The 21,736-nt window shown below is 48.2% G+C and overlaps 2 protein-coding genes across 3 annotated transcripts in view; one reads left to right on the top strand and one right to left on the bottom strand.

The window, feature by feature from the left end:
• SPG11 (SPG11 vesicle trafficking associated, spatacsin) overlaps positions 1-6,205 on the bottom strand; it is a 34,889-nt gene extending 28,684 nt beyond the window's left edge. For both annotated transcript variants that reach the window (XM_075432145.1, XM_075432146.1), the window contains exons 1-7: positions 5,941-6,205; positions 4,758-4,942; positions 3,735-3,962; positions 2,836-3,034; positions 2,137-2,274; positions 935-1,398; positions 572-717 (exon numbers count right to left, since the gene is read on the bottom strand). In XM_075432145.1, coding sequence (XP_075288260.1) covers positions 572-717; positions 935-1,398; positions 2,137-2,274; positions 2,836-3,034; positions 3,735-3,962; positions 4,758-4,942; positions 5,941-6,152 — 1,572 coding nt within the window. In that variant the 5' untranslated portion in view covers positions 6,153-6,205. The remainder of the gene's footprint in view (positions 1-571; positions 718-934; positions 1,399-2,136; positions 2,275-2,835; positions 3,035-3,734; positions 3,963-4,757; positions 4,943-5,940) is intronic.
• Positions 6,206-6,571: 366 nt separating this feature from the next.
• Positions 6,572-16,162, top strand: CIAO2A (cytosolic iron-sulfur assembly component 2A). Its single transcript, XM_075431982.1, has 5 exons — positions 6,572-6,780; positions 10,127-10,291; positions 12,726-12,775; positions 14,573-14,618; positions 15,690-16,162. The coding sequence occupies exons 1-5, from the start codon at positions 6,654-6,656 to the stop codon at positions 15,785-15,787; spliced, it is 486 nt and encodes a 161-aa protein (XP_075288097.1). The 5' UTR covers positions 6,572-6,653; the 3' UTR covers positions 15,788-16,162.
• Positions 16,163-21,736: the final 5,574 nt, after the last annotated feature.

Raw genomic sequence — 21,736 nt, 5'->3', positions numbered from 1 at the left:
CCCAGACTTCTGGAACAATATTTTCTTTAAAAGCAGGATCTCTGTCATCTAAAAGTAGAACTAGAGCACTGGAACACTGTAGAGACACAAGCAAATTTGTTTTGTGGTGTGGTACATTAAAATCATTTAATCATCTATTGTTAAGGGATCCCAAGCAACATTTCGTAGCTTTAAGTTCTCCTCTTGGCTTTACAAGAGCGGTATGATAAAAACGAAAATCTAGTTCCAAGGATTTAATATTAGACATTTTGCAAGAGGACAAAAACTGCTGCAGAATGGCAAAACGCTTTTGAGTCCAATTAAGAGGGAGTTCTGAGCACTGCTTAGTTTAAAAAATCTTTTTTTTTTAAAATGTGTGTTAACTTTGTTGCTGTATTTCTTTTTTTTGGGTGACTCATATAAGCTACTCAGGTTTTTTACTGTTTATTTAATAACTGAACCACTACTTTGTGCCCCTAGGCTACTGAGGTATACTCTTAATTGTCTAAAAACACCATTAACATTGCTAAACTCCATTCATTACTTTAGAAGTACTTTTGTTATCTGTAAAACATGAGACGGATTTCTTTACCTCCAGTGCGTGCATTGGAATTGAACATCGCTCCCATCCGTTGAGATAACAAACAGAATCCACGACTCCGGCGCTGCCATAGATCATCAATCTATTCAAAAACTCTTCTTGAGTTAAACCAAATAGAATTAAGGAAAGACCACGCTCTAAATAAAAGAAGCATAATTAAAAATATATAAGCAAGTGGCTATGCAGCAACACTTCTGTCTACTGCCTCTCTTAAACAATGACACAAAGCTGCCATGGCTCCATCTGGATTTCACCTCAGCAAGAACGCACCAGGAGTTCGACAACAGCAGCCACGGGAAAGCAGAGCACTACAAGAACAGGCTACACCAGAAGAATTCTGTAAAAACCCCTCACCTGTCAGCAGGAGGCATAACGGAGTCTCTTCACTGCAATCCACATAAACGCTCTGTTTGCCACAGGGGTAATAGGTCACGTCTTGCGACTCAAAATCCCAGAGAGCAAGAGTCAATCCTCTGTCATTTGTTAATACTGCAAACACGGCTTTGACTCCAGTCACCAGTTTACACTCCAGTCTCACCACTTCTTGTGGTGCTTCTCTGGGGATTTGCTTCCACTGCTGTCTTGCACCACCGAGGTTCGTACCATCGCTTTGTAACGGTTTGGAGGGGGGCCACGTAACAGCCCGTGGAACAAAAGCCAGCATATTCTCCGAATTTTCATAGATTTCAGGATCATGATCTTCAAGATGGGTAAAAAACTGATACCACGGTAAATTCAAGTCATTCACCACATCTGGAGAACCTGGTCGTCTTCTCCTTATTGTATCAGACAGTGAGGATAAGTGTGCCTTCCAGGACCTGGGGTGAAGAATGAATACCAGGTATTACTCACAGAACAATAAAGATACATGCATTGTTACAGTTTCTTCAGCTAAATAATATGCATTTTAAGCTTATATATTGCATCCAGCATCTTGCATTTTAACATTAACATGTCCTGTTTATTTCTATTTAAATACTGTTTGCAGCCCAACTGAATGATCAAAGCTTCAAGCTGACACGTCCATGAAGCTGAGCATTTTTCACACAAAATTTTCTTTTCCTCATAGAAAATGCTCCATCAATCAAAAAAAAGTAGAACGAAATTAATTCCAGAATTTAGTATTTATTACATCTAGGTCAAGTTAGAATTCACATATTTTATTAGTATTAACACTTCTAATGCTAAGGGTCACAACAGGATTAAAATGTTATACATGAGCACAAAGTATTTTGAAGTGCACCTGCACTCATCTGTGCTAAACATGCAACAAACTGCAAAGTACTTCGAACACAAAAATCTGTCAATACCAGTTCAAATCAAAGTTAACACCCTAAACAGCAATTACTATTCGGAAGCTGTTCGATGACTTAGTAAAGTTGTCTCAGCCCATTTCCTAACATCCTCCTAGCATTCGAAAGATTTAAAGCAGAATGAGCTGATTTTCCTTGCCACAGCCACAATTAAAAAAAAACCTAAACAAAACAGCATTTATTGATCAATGATCTAAAGGAGGCAGAACCCAGCCTGTTCCAGAAAGTAACTGTATTATGTACCTGTCAGTGCGGAAAGGCAATGACAGACGCTCCATGCTATAGTCAGAACTAGCAAGGTCGTCCTCATCAAGTCCTTCAGGAGGCTTCAGTGGAAGACTTTCGGGATCTCTCTTACAGAGCAAATGCTCTGGGAACTGTCTGTAAAGAAATAAATCTTTAATTTCACCTCCCTCACAGATGATTTAAGATACTTCTTTCATGTTTAACTCCTGCAGGAGCCATCAGAGAAGCAGTTTTCTCTCAGATTAACAGTATCCACAAAAACGTATCCAGGTGAGCCATTGAAACCTGATGCTGTTTCCTTTGAGGTGGACAACACCTCTACATTACAATCTAGTCCTAATTTATCAAGCAAAACCAGTAAAGGTGTATCAGCACAGTTTAACAATCCCATACCCTACAGTGTTTCTAGAAGGTGCTACCAACCACCACTAGCATTGACAGCATGTACCGTAACCTTCCCAGAAAAAATATCAAGTCCAATACAAAGGGTTTCTATTTGTTAAAGTGACAGAGCACAAACTGCAGCAAATATTAATGGGCATTCTTTAAACAACTATGACATTTCCACTCTATCACAGAGCCCACACTCCAAATAAAAAGCTGACAGCACCTCAGCTACTACAGGACCAAGAGTAGGCACTTTTTAATGTTAGTTGTACGCAAAACTTTCATTTGGGAATTCTGCTGCAAACGTACCTGAAGTACATGTTTAGATCCACAGAGATGGCACAGCTGGAAGAACTGAGGATCACAGCAACACTGAGATCACGCGACACTTTCACCGCAGTGAGCGGCGACGTGGCGGCTGGACCCCTGTCCTCATCCCGCACGTCTCCCTGGCAGAGGGCTACGCTGACATTCGCTAGATTTGCACCATCAGAAGAGTCAAATACATCTTTAGCAGCATCAAAGAAAACAGACTGTCCAACAAAGAAATTATGTAGAAGGGGAAGACGGTCAATTCCTGCTAACTTTGTGCTCAAAGCCAGTCTCTGCACAACCAAACATTGGTAATTGTTTGTTTCACAAGAGCACGCTAAGCTCACCTCGGATCAGAGGTGAACTGCGGTAGGTGCTGTACAAACACGCAAACGGTGCCATCTCGAAAGAGTTAGTTAATACTTACAAGTGAACCGGGACAAATATAGATCGAGAATTACATAATTAGGAGGAAAAGTAACCTGACTTTATCACATTTTTTTATGTACAAGTCAGAAAAAATTGACAAAGCATAGGTTAAAGTCGAGCACCTTGCGAAAGAGTCTGCCAGGTCTGAGCTCCTGTTCTTTGGAGCACAGAAGACAGCTCTCTGGTTTCCAAGCTGTGACTCCCTGAGTATCTGTAGGCAATTTCTAATGGATCTAATTAAGAAAAGAGAGGCTACTGACAGACGTAAGCCTGTATACAGAGACCCACATATTGAAAACGCTGAAAACCATTACTCCAGCGTGAAACAGATTTCTAAAAATTTCTGTCAAAACAGACACTTCTATTTCTTTCAAGAAATTTCTGCTTTTAACCCTGACAGAAAACAAAAATTACTTTGTTCTTCCACATCATTAAGGCTGAGAGCCAGTCTCTACTGCAAAGGATACAAATCCAGCCAGAACTGTCTAGCACAAACAGGATCCCTCTGCAGAACTGTGTATCTGTTACTCTTCCCAAAACTTGCGGAGACAAATCAAGGGTAAAGCAGTTGCATGTCTCTAAGGGTGAGTCTCCTCCAGCAAAGGTAAGATGCACGACAACAGACTTATTGAGCAGAAGTATACATTTGTTGTTTTGAAAAGACAGTATCCTCAAAGAGAAAATTGAAGACAGACCTGTAAATTTAAAGATATTTTAGGATTATAGTTTTGATTTGTGAAGGTATCTCAAGAAAATGACAGCCCAAACTCATTGCCTCTGCTACCATCTTAATAAAAGCTGGACTGGGGAGGGGGGAGCTTGGTTTTCTTAAATCTCACTTTTTACGTCAGGTGCGCTGATTTTAGAACAGCTTCCTAACTAACACAGCGCAGGCTTTTTAAGTGGACAATACTACGAAGAACACAAAAAATCATCATCACAAAATAGTATTTCAGTCAACGCTGAAAATAAAAACTACAGTCTCTGGAAATAAAAAACACTTCAGCAATGGAAACAGTTTAAGAACATGTGAAGTATGACAGGTCTCGGTCCTGCAAGGACTGTGCATTGTAACCGTACACTGTTTGCTAATCACAGAACATCAGGCTAAACACATCATTAGTCTTTGCAGGCTTAGTGAGGCACCCTATCTCTATGATTTCTTCCCATCAGTTCCAATACTAAAGGGAAAGTTTGAGATAGCATGGTTGCATGAATATGTTTTATTAAAGACTATTTTTAACCTTGGATCATCCAAACTCCTTACCCTACAACAGTTTCAGTCCCCTTAACAGTGTCACCTTTGAATGCAGGACATCACTACTGTTTTTCAAGTTCATGAATCCTGTTACTGATCACTCTAAATCAGTGTGGAAGTAACTGACACCTCCCTGGCATTCAGTCCTACTGTGCTGATCTCTTTCACCAGGCGAAGCAGGATTAGACCTATAATAATTTCAAATATGGAATACATATTGAAATTTACTCACTAATGTTTTTAACTTCAAGGAGCTTTTTAAGTGTATCTTCCTTACACCTGTGCAGGGAAATCGGGTTGTATTTTCCATCTTCTAGCGTGAATTCATAGACAAACAGTTCATGACTTTTACTAAGAGCCAGTATTTTTGTCTTGCCTGCTTGCAGACCATCATCTTCTGTATTATCCCACACGAAGCTGAAGATACAACATGCAGTATGTTTATTGACCTTATTCTCTGTCCACATTTCATACACTGACCAGTTATGGAAGAGTGCTAATGATGGACTGTGCAATTTTAATCTGTTGGAGTAAAAATTCTGCTGCCAACCCCTCCCCTCCCAATACCAGAACATAATTAATCCTTAGCAGGGACTGCAAGGCAACACAGCGCTTGAGGAAGCCCCCTACTGCTCTTCTGCTCAGGTATACAGGGTTTTTCTGTCGTTGTGTGTTTCTTTCCTTTAGTTATCCATGACACACGCCACATGCTGATGCTCTGCTTCAGGGCTTCTAGGAGCAGGAAAACCAGCACTGCCAGCTAGGGAGAAGCAGAGCATATTGCCCATTTCCATTTGTTTTGCCTCCTCATTGCTCAGGCTGAGAAACTCTTCAGGCGTTGCAGGGAGAGGGGAGCAGGTGAAGAGGAAACAGCTCAAGGGCCGCTTAGGGTGGTGCAGGGTGAAACACGAGCAGCATTAGTACCACTTGACACCGCAGGCGTTTAGAATTGCAATGTGACTGTGGTTTTGACTCAGCATTAAAAGCTACTAAAGCAGACTAAAAACATCTTGTGATCGCTGAGTGACACCCACGAGAGCTTGCCCCGACCAGCAGACAAGGAAGTCAAGCTATCAGGGCACTATTAAATTTTAAGACAGCAACTCGACAAAACCAGGCAAATTTTCTTCTTTTTTTTTTTGATCTACTGCAATGAATACACCCACAACTAAATGAACAGATCTAAATCAACATCCCCTCCAGCAACGGGAGTTTAAGTGGAGGGCACCCCATTTCAAGGCAGGGTTCGAACGTCCCCCTCAGCCTCCTGCAGCTCCCAGGGCCCGTCCCCGCCTGCGCAGGGCTGCTCCCTCCGCCCCGGGGTCCCCCCGGCGCCCCTCACCGCAGCAGAGCGGCGTCGGGTAACCCCCCCTCCCCGGGCGTCCCCTTCCCCCTGCTCGCCCCCTGCCACTTACTCAGCCCAGGCTCCCGGGAGGACGCTGCCCCGGGCCCGGCCTCCTCCGCCCGGCACCAGGGACTCCAGGTAGATCCCACCAGGGACCAGGAGGCTGCCCAGAGCGTCCTGACCCCTGCTGAGCCGGACCCAGGCTGCGTCCCGCAGGGATCGCTGCGCTTCCCCGGAGAGGGACGCCAGCAGTACGCGCAGCTCCCACTTCGCCCCCTCCATTCTCCTCAGAGAAAGCCGCCAACTCCGGCCTACCAAGCCCCCCCGCGCCAGCCCGCCGCCATCTTGGACGGGGCAGCCTTTCCTTCCGGTCAGCTGACAGCGCTGACCAGTGCCGCGGTGGGACTACAACTCCCAGCAGGCTCCGCGGCCCAGTGCCGGCGGGTGGGGGGACGCAATGCGAGCTGGGAGCTGTAGTCCCCGTTACACCAAGGTGCCCAGGCAGAACCGACAGCGCTGCCCGGGGTCGCTGAGCCCCCCCGGGCTACCGGGCTCAGAGACCCCGGGCAGCGCTGTGAGACCCCCGCGAAACAGCCGCCCTTAGCTGAGGGAAAGACTAATCATGCCCCCGCCACGCCCCCTGGGTGGAGCCTCCGTGGCACGACTCCTCCCACAATCCCTCAGCAACCTGGCCCCGCCCCGCTCGGCCCATCCCCGCTCGGCGGGCGGGCGGACGGTGGCCGGCAGGGTCCGTTCCGCGTTCTCCCATGGCGGAGCGGGAGGATGTCGCTGGTGCTGGGGCTGCTGTCGCACACGCTGAGCAGGGTGCTGCGGTACTCAGGGCTGCGTAGGGGCTGCCATGACCCGCGGAACCAGGCCATGGAGCAGGACAAGGCGCTCGAGGTTTACGGTGAGCGGCGGCGGGTTCGAGGGTCGCCGTGAGGGGAGGGCGCGAGGGCCGTGAGGGGCCCTGGGGGCCGCTGCGCCCGCGGGGGGCCCGGCGCTTGGGTGGGTGGGAGCGCTCGAAGCGGGGCGGAAGGGAAGGGAAACTGGGTTTGCTCGAGGATTTGGGAGCAGCGCTGCGGGTGTGGGGCGCGGAGGGGCTGCCCTTGGGCCGCTGGAAGGGTGAGGGCCTGGCTGGGCCGCTGCTGGCTTTCCCCGGGCCGCGTCCGGGTGCTGCGGCCTTGGGGTGGGCCGGGGTCCCTGTCAGGGTCCTGAGCCGGGGCACCCTGAGGGAAGCGTCCCCACCCCGCGCTCGGCTGGTGGGCCGTGCTGCTGGGCTTGCCCCGTCCCCGCACCGGGCAGTCACCGTGGTGTCTCATCGCCGGGAGCTGGCCGCACCTGGGATGGCGAGGTGTTCCGGAAGGGTCGGCCGGACACTCCAGCCAAGTCCAGCCCAGTGGAGAGCTCGGCTGCGGAATGACTCGGGTCTTTTTGTAAGGTACGGAGAGGTTTCACCTCTGGGAAGGCTGCGTGTAGGAGCTTGGAGGATTCTAAACACGTTGTCAGGCTTCAAGGCGCCCGTATTCTGTAGGCAGTTAGGAGCAGCGTGATGGTTTTAGGCAGCGCTGTACACACTTTTACCTAAAAAGAATAAAAGAGCAAACAGTGGCAAGCAAACCCAGTTTTAAAACTTGAGTTACGTTTAATACAGGTAATTTAAAATATCAGTGTTTCTAACTAATCATTTAAGTTAGGAACCTTAGGCACGTCAGCAGTCCTCTTGATTTGGGTGCATCCATAGGGTTACGTTTGTGCGTGAGCTTTGCGGAACTGAAGCATCTGTCTGTGTAAAATTAGGTTTAAAAGACCGGAGACATCGATGCAGTACCGCTGAACTAAATCAACTTTCCTGTTCCTCCCCCTGCTTGGTGAAGTCATTGATCTCTGCTTTGAGCGGGCCTTTTCACATAGAAAGAGGATAAAATTTTAAAACAGAGGAAGAAATGTGTCAGAAATTACAAGGGAATGTGTATGTGAAGATACTTCTGGTGTACGTGTATATGAAGTAGTTTCAGTTGGACCGGACGATCGTTGTAGGTCCCTTCCAACTGAACTACTCTGTTCTGTTCTTATGGTTAAAACCTCAAAAGTCATTTCAGTGAGAATTCCCCTGCTTAAAATCAAATGGGGTTGGATGTTGCAGGATCAAAACCATTTTCTGTAAGTAGTCTTCCTGTTCCATTGAGATGGTTTGTGTGGCCAGACTTCAGCGGCTGGCTAAGGCTTCAAGCAAAAAGTGGTAACTAGAGCCAGAACGATGGAAAAAAGGTGAAAATACTTTGTATTGGTCTGACAAATGAGACTGTTAATCTGTTTGCAGGTAAATATTCTAACAAAGCTAGTCAGTTTGTTTGCCTGTTGCCGTCATGATCCTTAATGTAACGGAGGGGACAGTTATCGGTGCCTTGGGAGCACAGAACAGATAGCCTTGTGGCACCTACAGTGTCTTCTAGGTGTTTAATTCAGCAGCATCACATCCCTCTGATGTAGGCAGAGGAGCAGAGCCTGGGGGCCTCGGAATGATGCAAGCCATTGCCTGCTTCCCTGGAAATTAGGGAACGGGGCTCAGTTCTCTCATTCATTCCAAGTTTTGTTTTATTGTGTGAGTGATGACAGCTTGCTTTGGACAGCGAGTGCTTCCCAGCCCTGCTGAGAGGATTACCTAGGTTTTGAGGGCACTTTGAGTCGCCCTTGCAGGAGGGTGAGAGGTTCTCAGAAGATGAGGTGAGTGCCCAGAGTGAAAGCTTATACAGCTGTGCAAATACAAGTCTGCTCCTCCCTCACAGGTCCGAGAGCTCAGGGTATATCGCTGACTTCAGGCGGATGGAGTCCAGACAGACCTGAACTACCCCGTTCCTGCCCGCTGGCTGCCTGCTTCCTTCCTGCCTGGAAACAATGTAGGGACACTCGTGCCATGTTGTAGGGTGCCCGTGATGCCTGCTGAGAGGCTGGGGCTGGCAGCTGAGCGGCAGGAATGCACTGGAAGCACTGGAAGTGAGTGGGTCTGTTTGTACCTGAAGACAGACTGAAGGAATTTGCCAGAGTGAAGGCTGGTGTCGCGTTTGCTTTTGCAACGCCGTTAGGTATTGTAGTAAAGCTATTGGTAGGGCCACACTGAAAAGAAAATCACTGCAGCTAGCTAAAAAGACTCCCCTGCTCTCTCTTTTTAAACCTGTTTTTTTAAAGTGATCTTAACCTGTATCCCTTTAGTTACCAGAGTTATACCAGGAGTGCTTGTACTTGTGTTTCTAAGGGGCAAACAGCTGCATGCAAGGCAGAAGCAAGTGAGAGGTGACAGCTGGGAACTTGCTAGGTTTGGCCTTCACTGTCAAAATCGGTGTCTTCACGTGAGGCCGTGTACGTGGCACAGATGTGAACAGGCTAGAGATCCCATTGCCTTTCCTTCTATGCTGCATTACTCAGCAAACATTGAAATGCAGAGAATTATTTTTTCAGGCTCTGAGGGAATTTACTGAATTCATATACTCTCTTGTGCATTATTTTTTGGTGCCCTATGATCGAGTATTGTAGCTTTTGAATATTACTTTAAAATCTGCTCTATGGATAAAGCAACAATCAATGTAATTCTGTTTCATTGGATGATGAAATCTCCTTAAGCTAATCCATGTGCTTCTATAAAAGGCAATGCCGCTTCTCATTTTCTGTGCAGGTGTATTAAAACTAGTTGATCTCCACATTTTACAAGCTGAGGAAGTGACCATTGATACAGATAAACACGGATTAGTGCATTATTTTTGTGTTGGCTTTCTTTAAAATGGCTTCAGGATCTTATCTGTGAGGCCCAGGCTGGGAGGTGGAGAGAAGATGAGAAGGAAACCTGGCTTGTCTTGGTAATAAGTTAGGTTTTGAAAAACCTGAAAGGCAAGCAAACCTGTCTGAAATACTACCTCTGGGTGTATCTTTTGGAGAGGCTAATATTAAATGACCTGTAGTTCCAAAGGTAATTCATATCCTCTAATAGGCGTGTTTTGATTTTGATTCATTATAATGGGATTGTAAAAATAGTAGCAAATTTAGAACTGGAATGTGGACAATACGTGCACAATGAATAACCAATGCCTCCGTTTCCCCAGTTCCGAAGCTACTCATGAGGTAATGGATCACTGACATTTACAGCTCTGCCCTTTCTGAAGAGGAGCAAAATAACGCTGGGAAGATGGCTTCTAATAAAAGTACCTTCTATTAAATTCAGGAAAGCTACTTCATTGTTGGTCACTTGTCTTCCTCTTTAGATATAATCCGTACTATCCGGGACCCGGAGAAACCTAATACTTTAGAAGAACTGGAAGTGGTAACAGAAAGCTGCGTTGAAGTGCATGAGATAGGTGAAGATGAGTATCTGGTTATCATCAGGTTTACACCAACAGTACCTCATTGCTCGTTGGCTACTCTCATTGGTAAGATTTCTGTTTCGTTAAATCGGTAACAATGAGCGTAAAGTTAATTCTAGGTTTTCAGTCTTAGTGAAAATTCGGTATTGCTGTGCCAGCACTTTGACCAGGAATTTCATCTTGAGAACCCTGCTAGTAATACAGACGAACAAAAACCAGAGGAAATATGGGAAATATGTGCTGTTTTTGTCAAGTTAAGGAAACTCTTCAAAGAGAAGCTCTCAAAAATCTACTGGGAAGTGGAACAGAATTCCTTCTTTATATTTTCCAAATTATTTTAGTAACGTTAAACTGAAGATTTTGTCAGCTCTTAAATTTAAAAAAAATGTGAAAACTTTCCCTTATCTTTCCCTTACCTTATGGACTGTTCTCCATTCCCACACAGGTACAAAAAACCCCACATGCAATCCAAGAATACAAAAAAATTCTGGACTGTTAGGAGTTTGAAAGCAATTAATGAGAATCCACACTGGCTTATTTTGCTTTTTTTCTTCCTCATTATTTGTGGCGAGATCACATCTGAAAAGCAGCGTCTGAGATCTCTGAAATGATTTAAATGTACCAATATTAGCGACTCTTACCATTACATATCGATACGAAGATTTCTCAGTCTATTTTAAAGATTTAAGGGACAGTAAGTCTTTAATTTAATGAAGAAGTATATGTATTTATGCCCAAACAAACCTTTTCAGGTTTATGTGGAAAGTAAAGTATAAATAGTAAAGCATTAGCATGCCAGACTAATAATTTATTAATAGGTTGACCCTGTTAGGAATGTCGGAGGGTTAATGCTCAGACCCGAGGATCAATGATGTACATGTAAAATCTTAAACTCTGTGCTAATCGTGTTCTCAGCACTTAAAAAACTCAGCCAGGTCTCTGATACCGGTTTGACTGCGCAGTCGTTCTCAGTGTTGTGTGGCCTCTGAAGCACAGTTCCTCGTGCTGTTACAGACAGGGGTAGGTAACTGTTCTAGGTAGTGGGGTGGTAGCTGTAAGAATGTCGGCAGGAAGCAGTGCTGCGGGGTTTTTTTTCCAGACTTCCTTATCAGTACAGAGTACTCTAGGCTGGAAGTTCTGCTGGGGAGTATTTGCTGTTGCTGTTACGGAATCACAGAATCACAGAATAGTAGGGGTTGGAAGGGACCTCTGTGGGTCATCTAGTCCAGCCCTCCTGCCGAAGCAGGGTCACCCAGAGCAGGCTGCACAGGACCTTGTCCAGGCGGGGCTGGAATATCTCCAGAGAAGGAGACTCCACAGCCTCCCTGGGCAGCCTGGGCCAGGGCTCCGGCACCCTCAGAGGGAAGAAGTTCTTCCTCGGGTTCAGCTGGAGCTTCCTCTGCTTCAGTTTGTGCCCGTTGCCCCTTGTCCTGTCGCTGGGCACCACTGAAAAGAGCTTGGCCCCATCCTCCTGACACCCACCCTGCAGATATTTATAAGCATTTCTGAGGTCCCCTCGCAGCCTTCTCTTCTCCAGGCTGAACATGCCCAGCTCCCTCAGCCTCTCCTCGTAGGAGAGATGCTCCAGTCCCCTCCTCATCCTCGTAGCCCTCCGCTGGACTCTGTCCAGTAGCTCCTCATCTTTCTTGAACTGGGGAGCCCAGCACTGGACACAGTACTCCAGATGAGGCCTCCCCAGGGCAGAGCAGAGGGGAAGGAGAACCTCCCTCGTCCTGCTGGCCACACTCTTCTTGATGCACCCCAGGATCCCATTGGCTTTCTTGGCAGCCAGGGCACACTGCTGGCTCATGGTTAACCTGTCGTCCACCAGGACACCCAGGTCCCTCTCCGCAGAGCTGCTCTCCCCTGGCTGAGCCCCAGGACAAACTGGGGCTGCGGTGTGGCTTTGTCCGTGCGCAGCTCATTGCAAAGCCGGGCCTTGTGGGGAGACTGCAGTGGGCCAGTGGTAGGGGTGTCCCCAGGCTTGGAGCCAGCTCCCAAGGGGAACGGCAGCACTCCTCCGCCCAGGCTGTACGTTGGGCGTTAAATAGTGAAGTTACGCGCTTGAATTGCCCCCAGGTCATTCCAAGCTTGTGTTCCTCAAGCAATTTCTGTTGGATTTTTTTAATAGATGTTAGAAAACAAAACAAGCATTCTTCTCAGTGTAGATGCAGCCACAGTGACAGCTGGGAAGCTCTATCAAAAATATCAAAGAAAGCTGGAAATGGAAGAATTTGTCTGTACTTAGTGTTACTAGGAGGTGTTCAGAGACCGCCTGAGCTTGTAAGGCAGGTATGAGCAAGCCTGACTGAGAAGCCAAGTCCAGAGGGCCAAACCAGAAGTTACATGGTCTCCTTTGTGGCTTGTGCTGCTCAGAACACAAAAGGAGAAGCTTGTCGGTTACACTGGTGGGTTTTGATTGTTAAATATGGATTCTCTGAACATGCACCTCAAACCTGGCATTTTACAATAAAATCTCATATCTGTTTTCTTTAAACAGGCCTTTGTTTAAGAATAAAACTTCAGAGATGTTTGCCTTTTAGACATAAGGTAAGGTATCTGTTCTGGAGCTTGCTTTAAACTATGAACATATGCCAAGTTCTCTTTAAAAGAGTGCACGCGGCAGGGTCAAGCCACTTGCAAGCTGTGGTTGAGGATGGGGGCTCTTTAAAGATTGGCACTTGCCTGTGGAGGCAGCGAGTACTGCAGTACGGTGTGGGACCTGGAGGGATCTGTGAATAACTGTGGTTCTTCTTTGCTTCACAAGAGACCGTTTATTGCTGAATCTCTGAAATCCACTGTGGTTCAAGGGGTTTCCTCACCAGATGTCACCGGGTTCTTGCTTGGTGGAGGAGAGGGTGTTTTAAAGTCCTGTGTTACAAAGAACTGAAGCAGTACTCTTGCCTTGGGGAAAATGGCTTTGGCCCTCTGCAGTATTTCAAGATATCTAATAATCATAAATATAAAACATGAATAGTTACCGACTCTGCTGGTGCGTTTGGAATATCTGAGGGTTGTCTCCAGTGGACCGATGCTCTGTGAGCGAGCAGCCTGGGAAGCGAGAGCGCTACTCTGTCGTCAGAAAGCCGTTAAGGGCAGTTCCACACCTTTAGGTAGGCGTCGTCTAGGAAGTACAAACTTCAGAACAGGTTCACTGGAGTTCAGAAGAGCTGCAGAATTCAAAACTGACACTGTACTGAGGGCATCTCTCTGACCTGTGACTTAGGAACTGTTGTAGAGACGGCAGACGGTCCTGACGTGGGTCAACAGACTGTCCCTAAGAGGGGCCAGCCCTGGCTGTGCTGCTGCAGTGTAAGAAACTGTAGAAAACGGGGTTAATACACCCTTACAGACAGCTGTTTGGGTCTTTGCAGGAGCTAAGAGTAGACCTTTAATGACAAACACAGTCTTTTATAGACCTTTAGAAACTTGCCTGAAATAATTTAAAGTATAAATTTGTTAGCTGAGGCTTTCTGGTGTTGATTTTTTTTGTTGTTGTTTTGTTTTTATAGTTGCTAGCTTCATCTTTCCAGCTGAACAGTGTAAAGTGAGACTTGTGTTTCTGGAAAATGGGGCAGACAGTGAATTGTTGTGCTGGACACGTGGTCACACATAGGTTTAGCTTCAGCGAGATGAGATGAAAGACATGGGGTTTGTTTCCTTGGTTTTCACTGGTACATCAGTTTCATGAGATCTCCTTGCAGTTCAGGGTGTGTAAGGGTTGTTTTATTGTTGTTTTTCCCAGGCTTGTTAAATGCACGAAGGTGATTTGGGTCTGATTAGATTCTAGTCTAATAATCTGTTCCCCTGCAGGAAATCCATACTGCGTTACGCTGCCATTCAGATAGAATATCTGGGATTCTCCTCACTGAGTGGGGCTGCTTAGGAAGATCTGACAAGGAATCTCTTCCTAAGGATGTCTTTTCAAGAGTGCTTAGCGTGTGAAAGTGCCGCTTGCAATTCTGATGGCTTTTAAGCAAATTGTTCCTGAATTGCGGCCTGCAGAGAGCTTGTTGAGAAAGTAGTGCCAGCTCTCCACTGTTTCCAGCAGCTTACCCGCAGTGAACTTTGACAAGAGCAGCTGATGTCAGTGAGGAATGAAGGCCTCCACAATTCTGAACAAAGATTACTGGGGCCTCTCTGAAACGGGGGAGGAGATTGTCTGGTGGTTGTGTTGCCGTGAAGTCGATGGTCAGCTCTTGTCATTGATCCCCTTTCGTTGTCTGTGAACACTTTTAGAAGTAGGAGTTACATGCGTTGTACGTGTAGGGTACAATTTTTTTCTTCCAGTAATGAATATGTTGAACTGTTGAGGTATGCATCTAACAGCAATGATCTCTCCTCTAGCTGGAAATCTACATATCTGAAGGTACACATTCCACGGAGGAGGACAGTAAGTAGAGCTTGTGAACGAGCGCAGCTTTGGACTGTGCGTTTGTGTTCTTTTGAGAAGTCCTTCTCTTCGCCTTGCCTTTTCAGAGGGGGATACGCTGTTAAAGCTTTAAAATGAAACATGCAGTTGAGGCTGTTTCCAAAGCTGTACTGGCACTGCGAACGTAGGCTGCTTGTTGTTGTTTTGGCTTTTCAAACAAAAAACCCCCACAGTTCTTGCACATGTTGAGTTGTGTTTATAACAAAGAAGTTGCTACTGTGCTGCTGAAGAATTAACATGAAGAACCTCCTGACTGGTTGGTCTTGCTGTGGTAACATCATCGTAACAAACATGTCTGTTTCCCAGTCAGTGTTTAAAGTAGAACTTGCAGGATATCCAAATTCGTTCAGAGCTGTAGCCAGTCCCTGGCTGAAACAGCTGCCGAAGCCTTTGTCCAGGCGGTGTCCCAGGCTGTTTTGTTCTTAAGCATTAGATATCTCGGTATGGTGAAAATCCGTTCTTTTGATTAAATGACTAGAAATTGAACAGGGAGAACTTGGACTACCAATTTGCCAAGAATTTCACACTTGATTTTAAGACGTGTCGTTAGAGCACCTTACGTTCTTTTCCTAAACCAGAAAAGTCACAAAAAAGTTTGGTTTCTGGTGGTTGTTTTTTTATGACTGAGCTTTCATTTGCTTGGTTCCCAGTCTCCGATTAATCCTCTCTCCTTGGAGCGCTGGCTCTTGAGCACCATCGTGTTCTCCTTGTCTTGTTGCTTCTGGCACAAGCTTCCGATTCTAGGCCATGCAACTTAAATGTCCGCCTGTACAGTGCTTCATCAGCGATCGTATGAATTACCATGTTGGGTATTATGCAAATAATATCTGCTACCTAAAAAGAAAATGATAAAGAAAACTGACACAACGTGCTGTTACTGCACAGCCGCATTTTCTTTGAGCTGGCCGTTTAACGGGTTGGGGAAGCCCTCGCTGCAGTGCGATGTCTCGCGTTTGTCACGTTACCGATGCAGTGCGTGTGAAGTACCACTGAAAACTGCTTCTGACTTGGCTTTTCATTGATGTTTTGCAGTCAACAAGCAAATAAATGACAAAGAGAGAGTAGCAGCTGCGATGGAGAATCCAAACTTGCGTGAAATCGTGGAGCAGTGTGTTACAGAGCCTGACTAGGAGCTGTAATACCCACAGAGTTATTGTTTTGATACATTTCTTAAAATAGCTTTGTTTAAAAAAAAAAAAGAAAATAATAATAACCAAGGCCTTGAGTTTAATACTTGAGTTCTTTTTATCTTCCACATGTTTTTTAAAAGAAATTGTTTATAAGATAGATTTAAATTATGATGAATTAGTCTCTAAAATAAAGTGATGTGTATAGTGTTAAGAGTTTGTAATTTCTGGTGCCCAGAGAAATATTTTATGATTAAAAACAACACATATGGATCACCTTCTGAGAGACATTGTGATATGAATTCAGTTTTTCAAGTTAACTTTCTACATCATTTCAATCGCTGCACTGTAAAAATAAAACAGATTCTTGTACTGAAATGCTGCTGCCTGAGTTCAGACATTTCTTTTTTTTTTTCTTTAAGCTTAGGTGTAGATTTCTGTTAGAGAAGGGGATGTTTCATTCAACTTCTGCATTGTTGATAAACACGTTAAAGCTGAAATTAATTCAGAAAAATGATTTGGAACCAGAGGACTGCACTAGACCAAGGTGGATTCTTACTGGGACGCTATTCCCGTGAGATATTTGTGCTTTTTTCCCTGTGAAGTACGTGTTCCTGATTCTGGAGGCTTTGCCTCACGATTACCCCGAGGGTGAGGTTTTGCTGTGGACGGGATCTTGGATCCTTCTTTTTCGTACGACTTACCCGCAGCGCGGAAGGTGAGAGAACCCCACAGCCCTTCGCCCCTCCGGTTCCCGCTGTCCTGCTTCTCTTTGCTGCTCCCTCACTGACCTTACCATCCAGAAGCATCCATCACGTGGCCCGCTCTCACCTGTTTTCTCACCGGAGAAGTTCCCTGGGGTGAGTTCCCCGTTGCAGCTGTGGATTGGGCCAGGGATTTGCCTTTCCCTGAAGAATGAGGTGGGTGTTTCTGGCTCGGCCGTCCTTGGCTCAGCGGGAGTGACGTCCAGGATCTGCCGTCGCGCCTCGGGGTGGGGGGACGTGCAGAGGGAGCGAGGCTGCTGCCGCCCAGCCCCTGCCCCGGGGCTCCTGGTAAGTGGTTCGGGTATCCCGGCGGCGGGTTGCCGGTCTCCCCGGCAGTGGTTCACGAGAGGTTTGGGGAGCCCTTCCTCTGTGAAACAGCGATTACTCTAGCGGGCTTTTTTTGGCTCGAGGGTGAGAAATCCTTGGAGTTGCATGCAAACATCTGTTGAGATTTCGGGGATTTGTAGCCCTTTTAATAATAAGCCACGTAAAGCTTTCCTGAAGGCATGGAATGATTGAATGGACTCCAGCTAGGCTACCCATTATAAAGGGGGGGGAATTCTTCCCTGTGTAAACCAGTATGCTGAGACATGCCACAGCTGTGCCCACAAGAGCCCCTCACCACCCTGCTTCCAGTGCTGGGGTTATGGCAAAAGAAAAAACGAGGCGGGGGGGGAGAACAATCCCCTTTTTCCATGTGTTACCGTGCAGCTGCAGAGCTGTCAGTTCTAGCGTGTGTGTGGAAAATCAGTTACTCAGCTTCAATTAAATTTTACTTAAATTTCAAAGGCCTCTGTGCCCTCGTTGCCTGAATGTAGCCCGAGGGAAGCGCGTGTGTCCTGCAGCAGCGCTTCCGACGGGTGCTGCCGTGGAGGGGGATCAGCTGTGAGCCGACATGAGGGACGCTGCGGTGACCACTTCCTCGGGCGTTCAGCAGAACGTGGAGGGAACCGGCTGCTTGGTGGTCACGGGGGAAACTGAAAACTTGGTGCTGTTTCCAAAACAAAGACAGACCAGTTTGGTTTTTCTTAAAATCCTGCTTTGGGCAAAACCTAAAATGTGTGCATTTAGACTCCTGCTGGAATGCTCTGTCATGAAGCTTCCTAAAAGATGCATTTTGCAAGATTTTCTGTTGGGTTTTTTTTTTTGTTTCTCTGGTGTTTGGGTTTTTTTTTCAGTTGAGAAGACTCATTAAATGGTAGCTACTTCTGTAAAATAATTTCTTTTCTATGAAAAGCAGGTGGAGGTGTTTTCCTACGATAAGGTTCCTGGTTTCGCTGTGCCATGCCATGCCATTGAAGCAGAACTATAGAACAAGAGCAACGTTTTTCTTCCCCACTGTTTAATAAATTAGTTAGATGGCAACTGTTGCTCATTGTAGTTTCAGTAAATGCAATTAGCAGCTCAGTTCAAAATAAAGGATTTATTCTGCGTAGCTACTTGTCATCATCAGCCCAGCACTTCTGCTACGACTCTTCTTCCAAAGCCTTTAGGATTGCTGAGCCGGGCTGCACTGTGACGCTCGGACTGTGCCTCGCAACTGCTGCTTTGGTTACTGCTCGTCAGGCTCGCGGTCCTGCATCGTGTCCAGGTTGCCTTCAAGGCAACGCTGCCCGTCTGCACAAAGTCAGTCCGAAGGAGGATAACACTTCATATGGAAGAGTCTCTAGCTAGTTTTAAAATTAAATCTAAACCGACTTTTTTCTATTAAGTAGAAGCAATCTGTTGGTGGGGTTTTTTTTTCCTTTTCAAAAGGAGAAAATCAGAAGCAAAAGATGTGTTAACTGTGAATGACTTCTGGAGAGGAGAGGAGAGGAGGAGCAGCCTGGGAGCGTTTGGGAAGTGCTTTCCCACGAGGGGGAGCGTTAAGGAAAGATCACAGAATCACAGGATGATTTAGTTTGGAAGGGACCTTCAAAGAGCATCCCCCCTGCCATAGGCAGGGACCCCTTCCCCCAGCCCAGGGTGCTCAGAGCTCCATCCAACCTGGCCTTGAACCCTGCCAGGGAGAGGGCAGCCACAGCTTCTCTGAGAGCTTCCCCCAGGAGCGGGTTGGGTTTCTGCGAGTTCTGCGTCCGAGCGGGAAGCAGCTTGGGTGTGGGTTGCGACGCCGACTCCTGCGTGGGCACGGGGCTGGACGGACCCCCTGAGCTGGTTCTTCTGAAACGACTTTGCTCTTGTAGGAGGACGGAACTCCTGCCTGGGGAGGTCTCCAGTGCTGAGGAGCCAGGGGTTTCCGACGCGTTACATGAGGGGGTGGTGGGTGTTGGTGGCACCCAGATAACGTGCACAGCGGGACGCCCGCAGCTGGTTTAGCTCCTGGAGAAGCGCAGGTCTGCTGCAACTCGCTGACTGCAGTGGACCGAAAGGGAGAAAACCCCACACAGAGAGAACTGGAGAGGATGCAGGCAGGGGTTGCCCTGTGGCTATCAAAGTCCTAACCCTGGGTCAGGAATAAAAAAGCAATTCAGGACAAACAAACTTGGTTTTTAACTTGGAACTAGATTTAAGGCACCTCCTTCCACCTCCTCTCGCAGGAGAAAAATCTGTCCCTGCACAGTGTATTTTAGTGCCCGGGCAGCTTTCCTGATGTCCTGAGCGCCGAGGGAAGGAGCACGCGTACAGCAGCGTGTCGGCACAGCGAGGGCACGCGTCCTGCGTTATAACGTCACGGCGGCGAAGAGGTTTCTGTGGGCAGACACTGAAACGAGCCTGCGGGCGCGAGCGGGCGTGATCCGTCAGCCCTTCGCCTGGGACTGGTTTTTTCTGCTTGCCAGCGAGGGGGGTTTTGATATTTTCTTTTCAGAATGAAGATCTCTGCTGGGAGCAGTGAGGTTTTGTGAAATCCTGCGCCCCTGAGATACGCGGCTCCGCTCTCAGATGAGCTGCCCGGCAGTTCGCCGGGTGCCCGGTGCCCGTGTCAGCCTCGGGGTGCAGCTCCGAAAGGTTATCCTGTTCTCCTGAGACATCTACTTAAAACCCCCAAGCCCTAAAGACAGCTTCTGTTCTAGGTTTGAATTTTTAAAAATAAACATAGAAAACAAACGCCTTTGCAAAATGAAATGGCGCTCCTTGTTCTTTGCTGAAATCGCCTGATTCCGCCTTTCCCGTCTCCTTCGTCCAGCTGAGAGCAAGGGTGGCACAAAGTGAGTTCAGCCAGCACCAGCGGGCCCTCTGCAAAGCACCCAGAGGAAAGGGCTCCCGCCTCGGACGCAAGCTTTGCCCTTGGTGGACAGGGAATAGGATGCTCGGATGCCCATGAGAGGACCTGGAACAGTCCCAGTTCCTCAGGGAGCGGGTCACTGCTGGGGGGACTGGGAGGTGGCTCCCCAGGGCTCGGCTCTTGCAGCTCCAGAGCTGCTGCACCTCTCAGCGTTTCCATTGAAGTTGGGGTTGGGAGCCCTGCGGAGCAGCGTGCGCAGAGCCTTCGCTGCGCTCCCACCATGGCCACGGGGCCACGGGGTTTTGGGGTCACCTTGTTGACGAAGTGCGGCAGGAGGGTCGTCTCCGGCAGGGTTTGAGGTGCCTGAGGACCACACGGTGCTTCTCCAAGCCTGGGAAGACAGGCACGTGTCACCTCTCCTCACTTGCTATCAGGAAGTAATAAAATTGTCCCTTCATTTTATTAATATTTTGCATTCACGATAAGGAGAAACAACTGCAGAGGGCACCAGCAAGCCGCAGAGCAATGTTACAACCAGTAACTGTCATCTGCTGGGTGAGGAGCATCCCTGGCCCGGGTGCCTGCTGCCTGGCTCAGCCTGCACGCCCTCCGGGCCCTGGTCCCGGCACCGGGCTGGGGTCTGGAGCGGCTGGCGAGCCGGCCGGGTGCTGTGGGAGCAGCTGTGGGCAAGCTGGGAAGCAGAGGAGCCCGAGGCTGCTCTGAGCTGTGACGGTTTCTGCAGGGTTATGGCTCTCCCTGCTCGTGCCCATCCCAAGGGAGCCATGCTTCACGGCCAGCCCCGGGGGTTAAACCTCCGCCAGAGGCTCAGAGGGAATCTGGGAAGGGCTGCAGGGATGGGGAAGGCAGCAGAGAGCGGAGCATCCCACCCCCCACCCCCACCCCACGCGTGGAGCTGTGGGGACCTCAGCCAGGGCGGGTGCTGCTGCGGCACCTCCATCCCGGTCGGACCACCCGACCCCGGTCCAGCTCCTGCCCCGGCTCTGCCCTGCCCAGCACAGCTCAAACATCTCCAGCGCCTCTGGCAAGAGCCAGCACCCTTCCTTCACTCCATTGCTGGGCTCCCAGAGCACGCAAAGGGCTTTGTAGCAGCCTCGGTTTCTCCAGGCAGGACACAACAGATCTGAAATCACCTCTGCGAGCCCTCGCAGCCAGCTGTAAGCTGTGAGGGAAAGGGACTCTGCCTCCTCGCTCAGTGCTTACACCCGGGGGGTCTCGCCCCTGCCTTGATGGCAGCAGGGCTCTACTAATGGACCCCGGGGACCGTTTGCAAAAACTTTACACGGAGGTGTAACTATCAATCACTACACAGGGCTGTTGCATACAGAGACGGGGCTGTTCTCAGCATACAGCGACTTCTAACCCAGGTATCTGCACCCCGTCGTGCTGAGCTTCCCTCACAGCACCAGTGCGGGTCCGCCGCGGAGGGTCCCAGCGAGGCCAGCGGCGGCTGTCGAGCCCCGACGTGGGCTGTGCGGGTCCTCCCTCTCCGTCTCCCCTGCTCCGACACGCACCTGAAACAGCTTGCTTTAATTTCTCCACCTGAAACAGCTTGCTTTAATTTCTGGACGAAAATGGTTGCTGTGGGCAAGCAAAGCATGCCCGGCCTTGGCACCAGCTGTGCGGCCAGGGAACGGGGCAGCTCCCTGCTCTCCCCTTGCCGTCCTCCTCCCGCTCGCCGCTGCTGTACCTCCCGCTGGGAACGTCCCGCTGGGACGGCCACGATCTCCTGGAGCACACGCAGCACCCCAAAGCAGGGGGACGACGGCTGTTCCCCTGCCCCAGCTCGACACCCCGAGCAGCTGACAGCAATCAGCTGCCCTATAAAAGCCCAAAAACAGATAAAACAGCTAAATTCCTCAAATTCTTTTCGTACTGTCCTGTCTTTGCTTTTCTGACCCTCAAAGGCTGTGTTTGCGAAACCCTCTGCGCAGCACAAGGGCTAGAGGTTTTAAGAACAAAAGAAAACAGAAACATCTCTTCTTCTGTGCTGAGGAGGCAGGGGTG

Source organism: Opisthocomus hoazin, chromosome 10 (assembly GCF_030867145.1).
Source record: "Opisthocomus hoazin isolate bOpiHoa1 chromosome 10, bOpiHoa1.hap1, whole genome shotgun sequence".
Taxonomy (NCBI): domain Eukaryota; kingdom Metazoa; phylum Chordata; class Aves; order Opisthocomiformes; family Opisthocomidae; genus Opisthocomus; species Opisthocomus hoazin.
This window is presented reverse-complemented; position numbering and strand designations above follow the sequence as displayed.

Excerpts from the sequence above, each read along its gene's own strand:
- CIAO2A (XM_075431982.1), top strand. The coding sequence starts at position 6,654 with ATGTCGCTGGTGCTGGGGCTGCTGTCGCACACGCTGAGCAGGGTGCTG. Across the intron at positions 6,781-10,126 it reads CAAGGCGCTCGAGGTTTACG|ATATAATCCGTACTATCCGG; the intron begins GTGAGCGGCGGC and ends CTTCCTCTTTAG. Across the intron at positions 10,292-12,725 it reads CTCGTTGGCTACTCTCATTG|GCCTTTGTTTAAGAATAAAA; the intron begins GTAAGATTTCTG and ends TTCTTTAAACAG.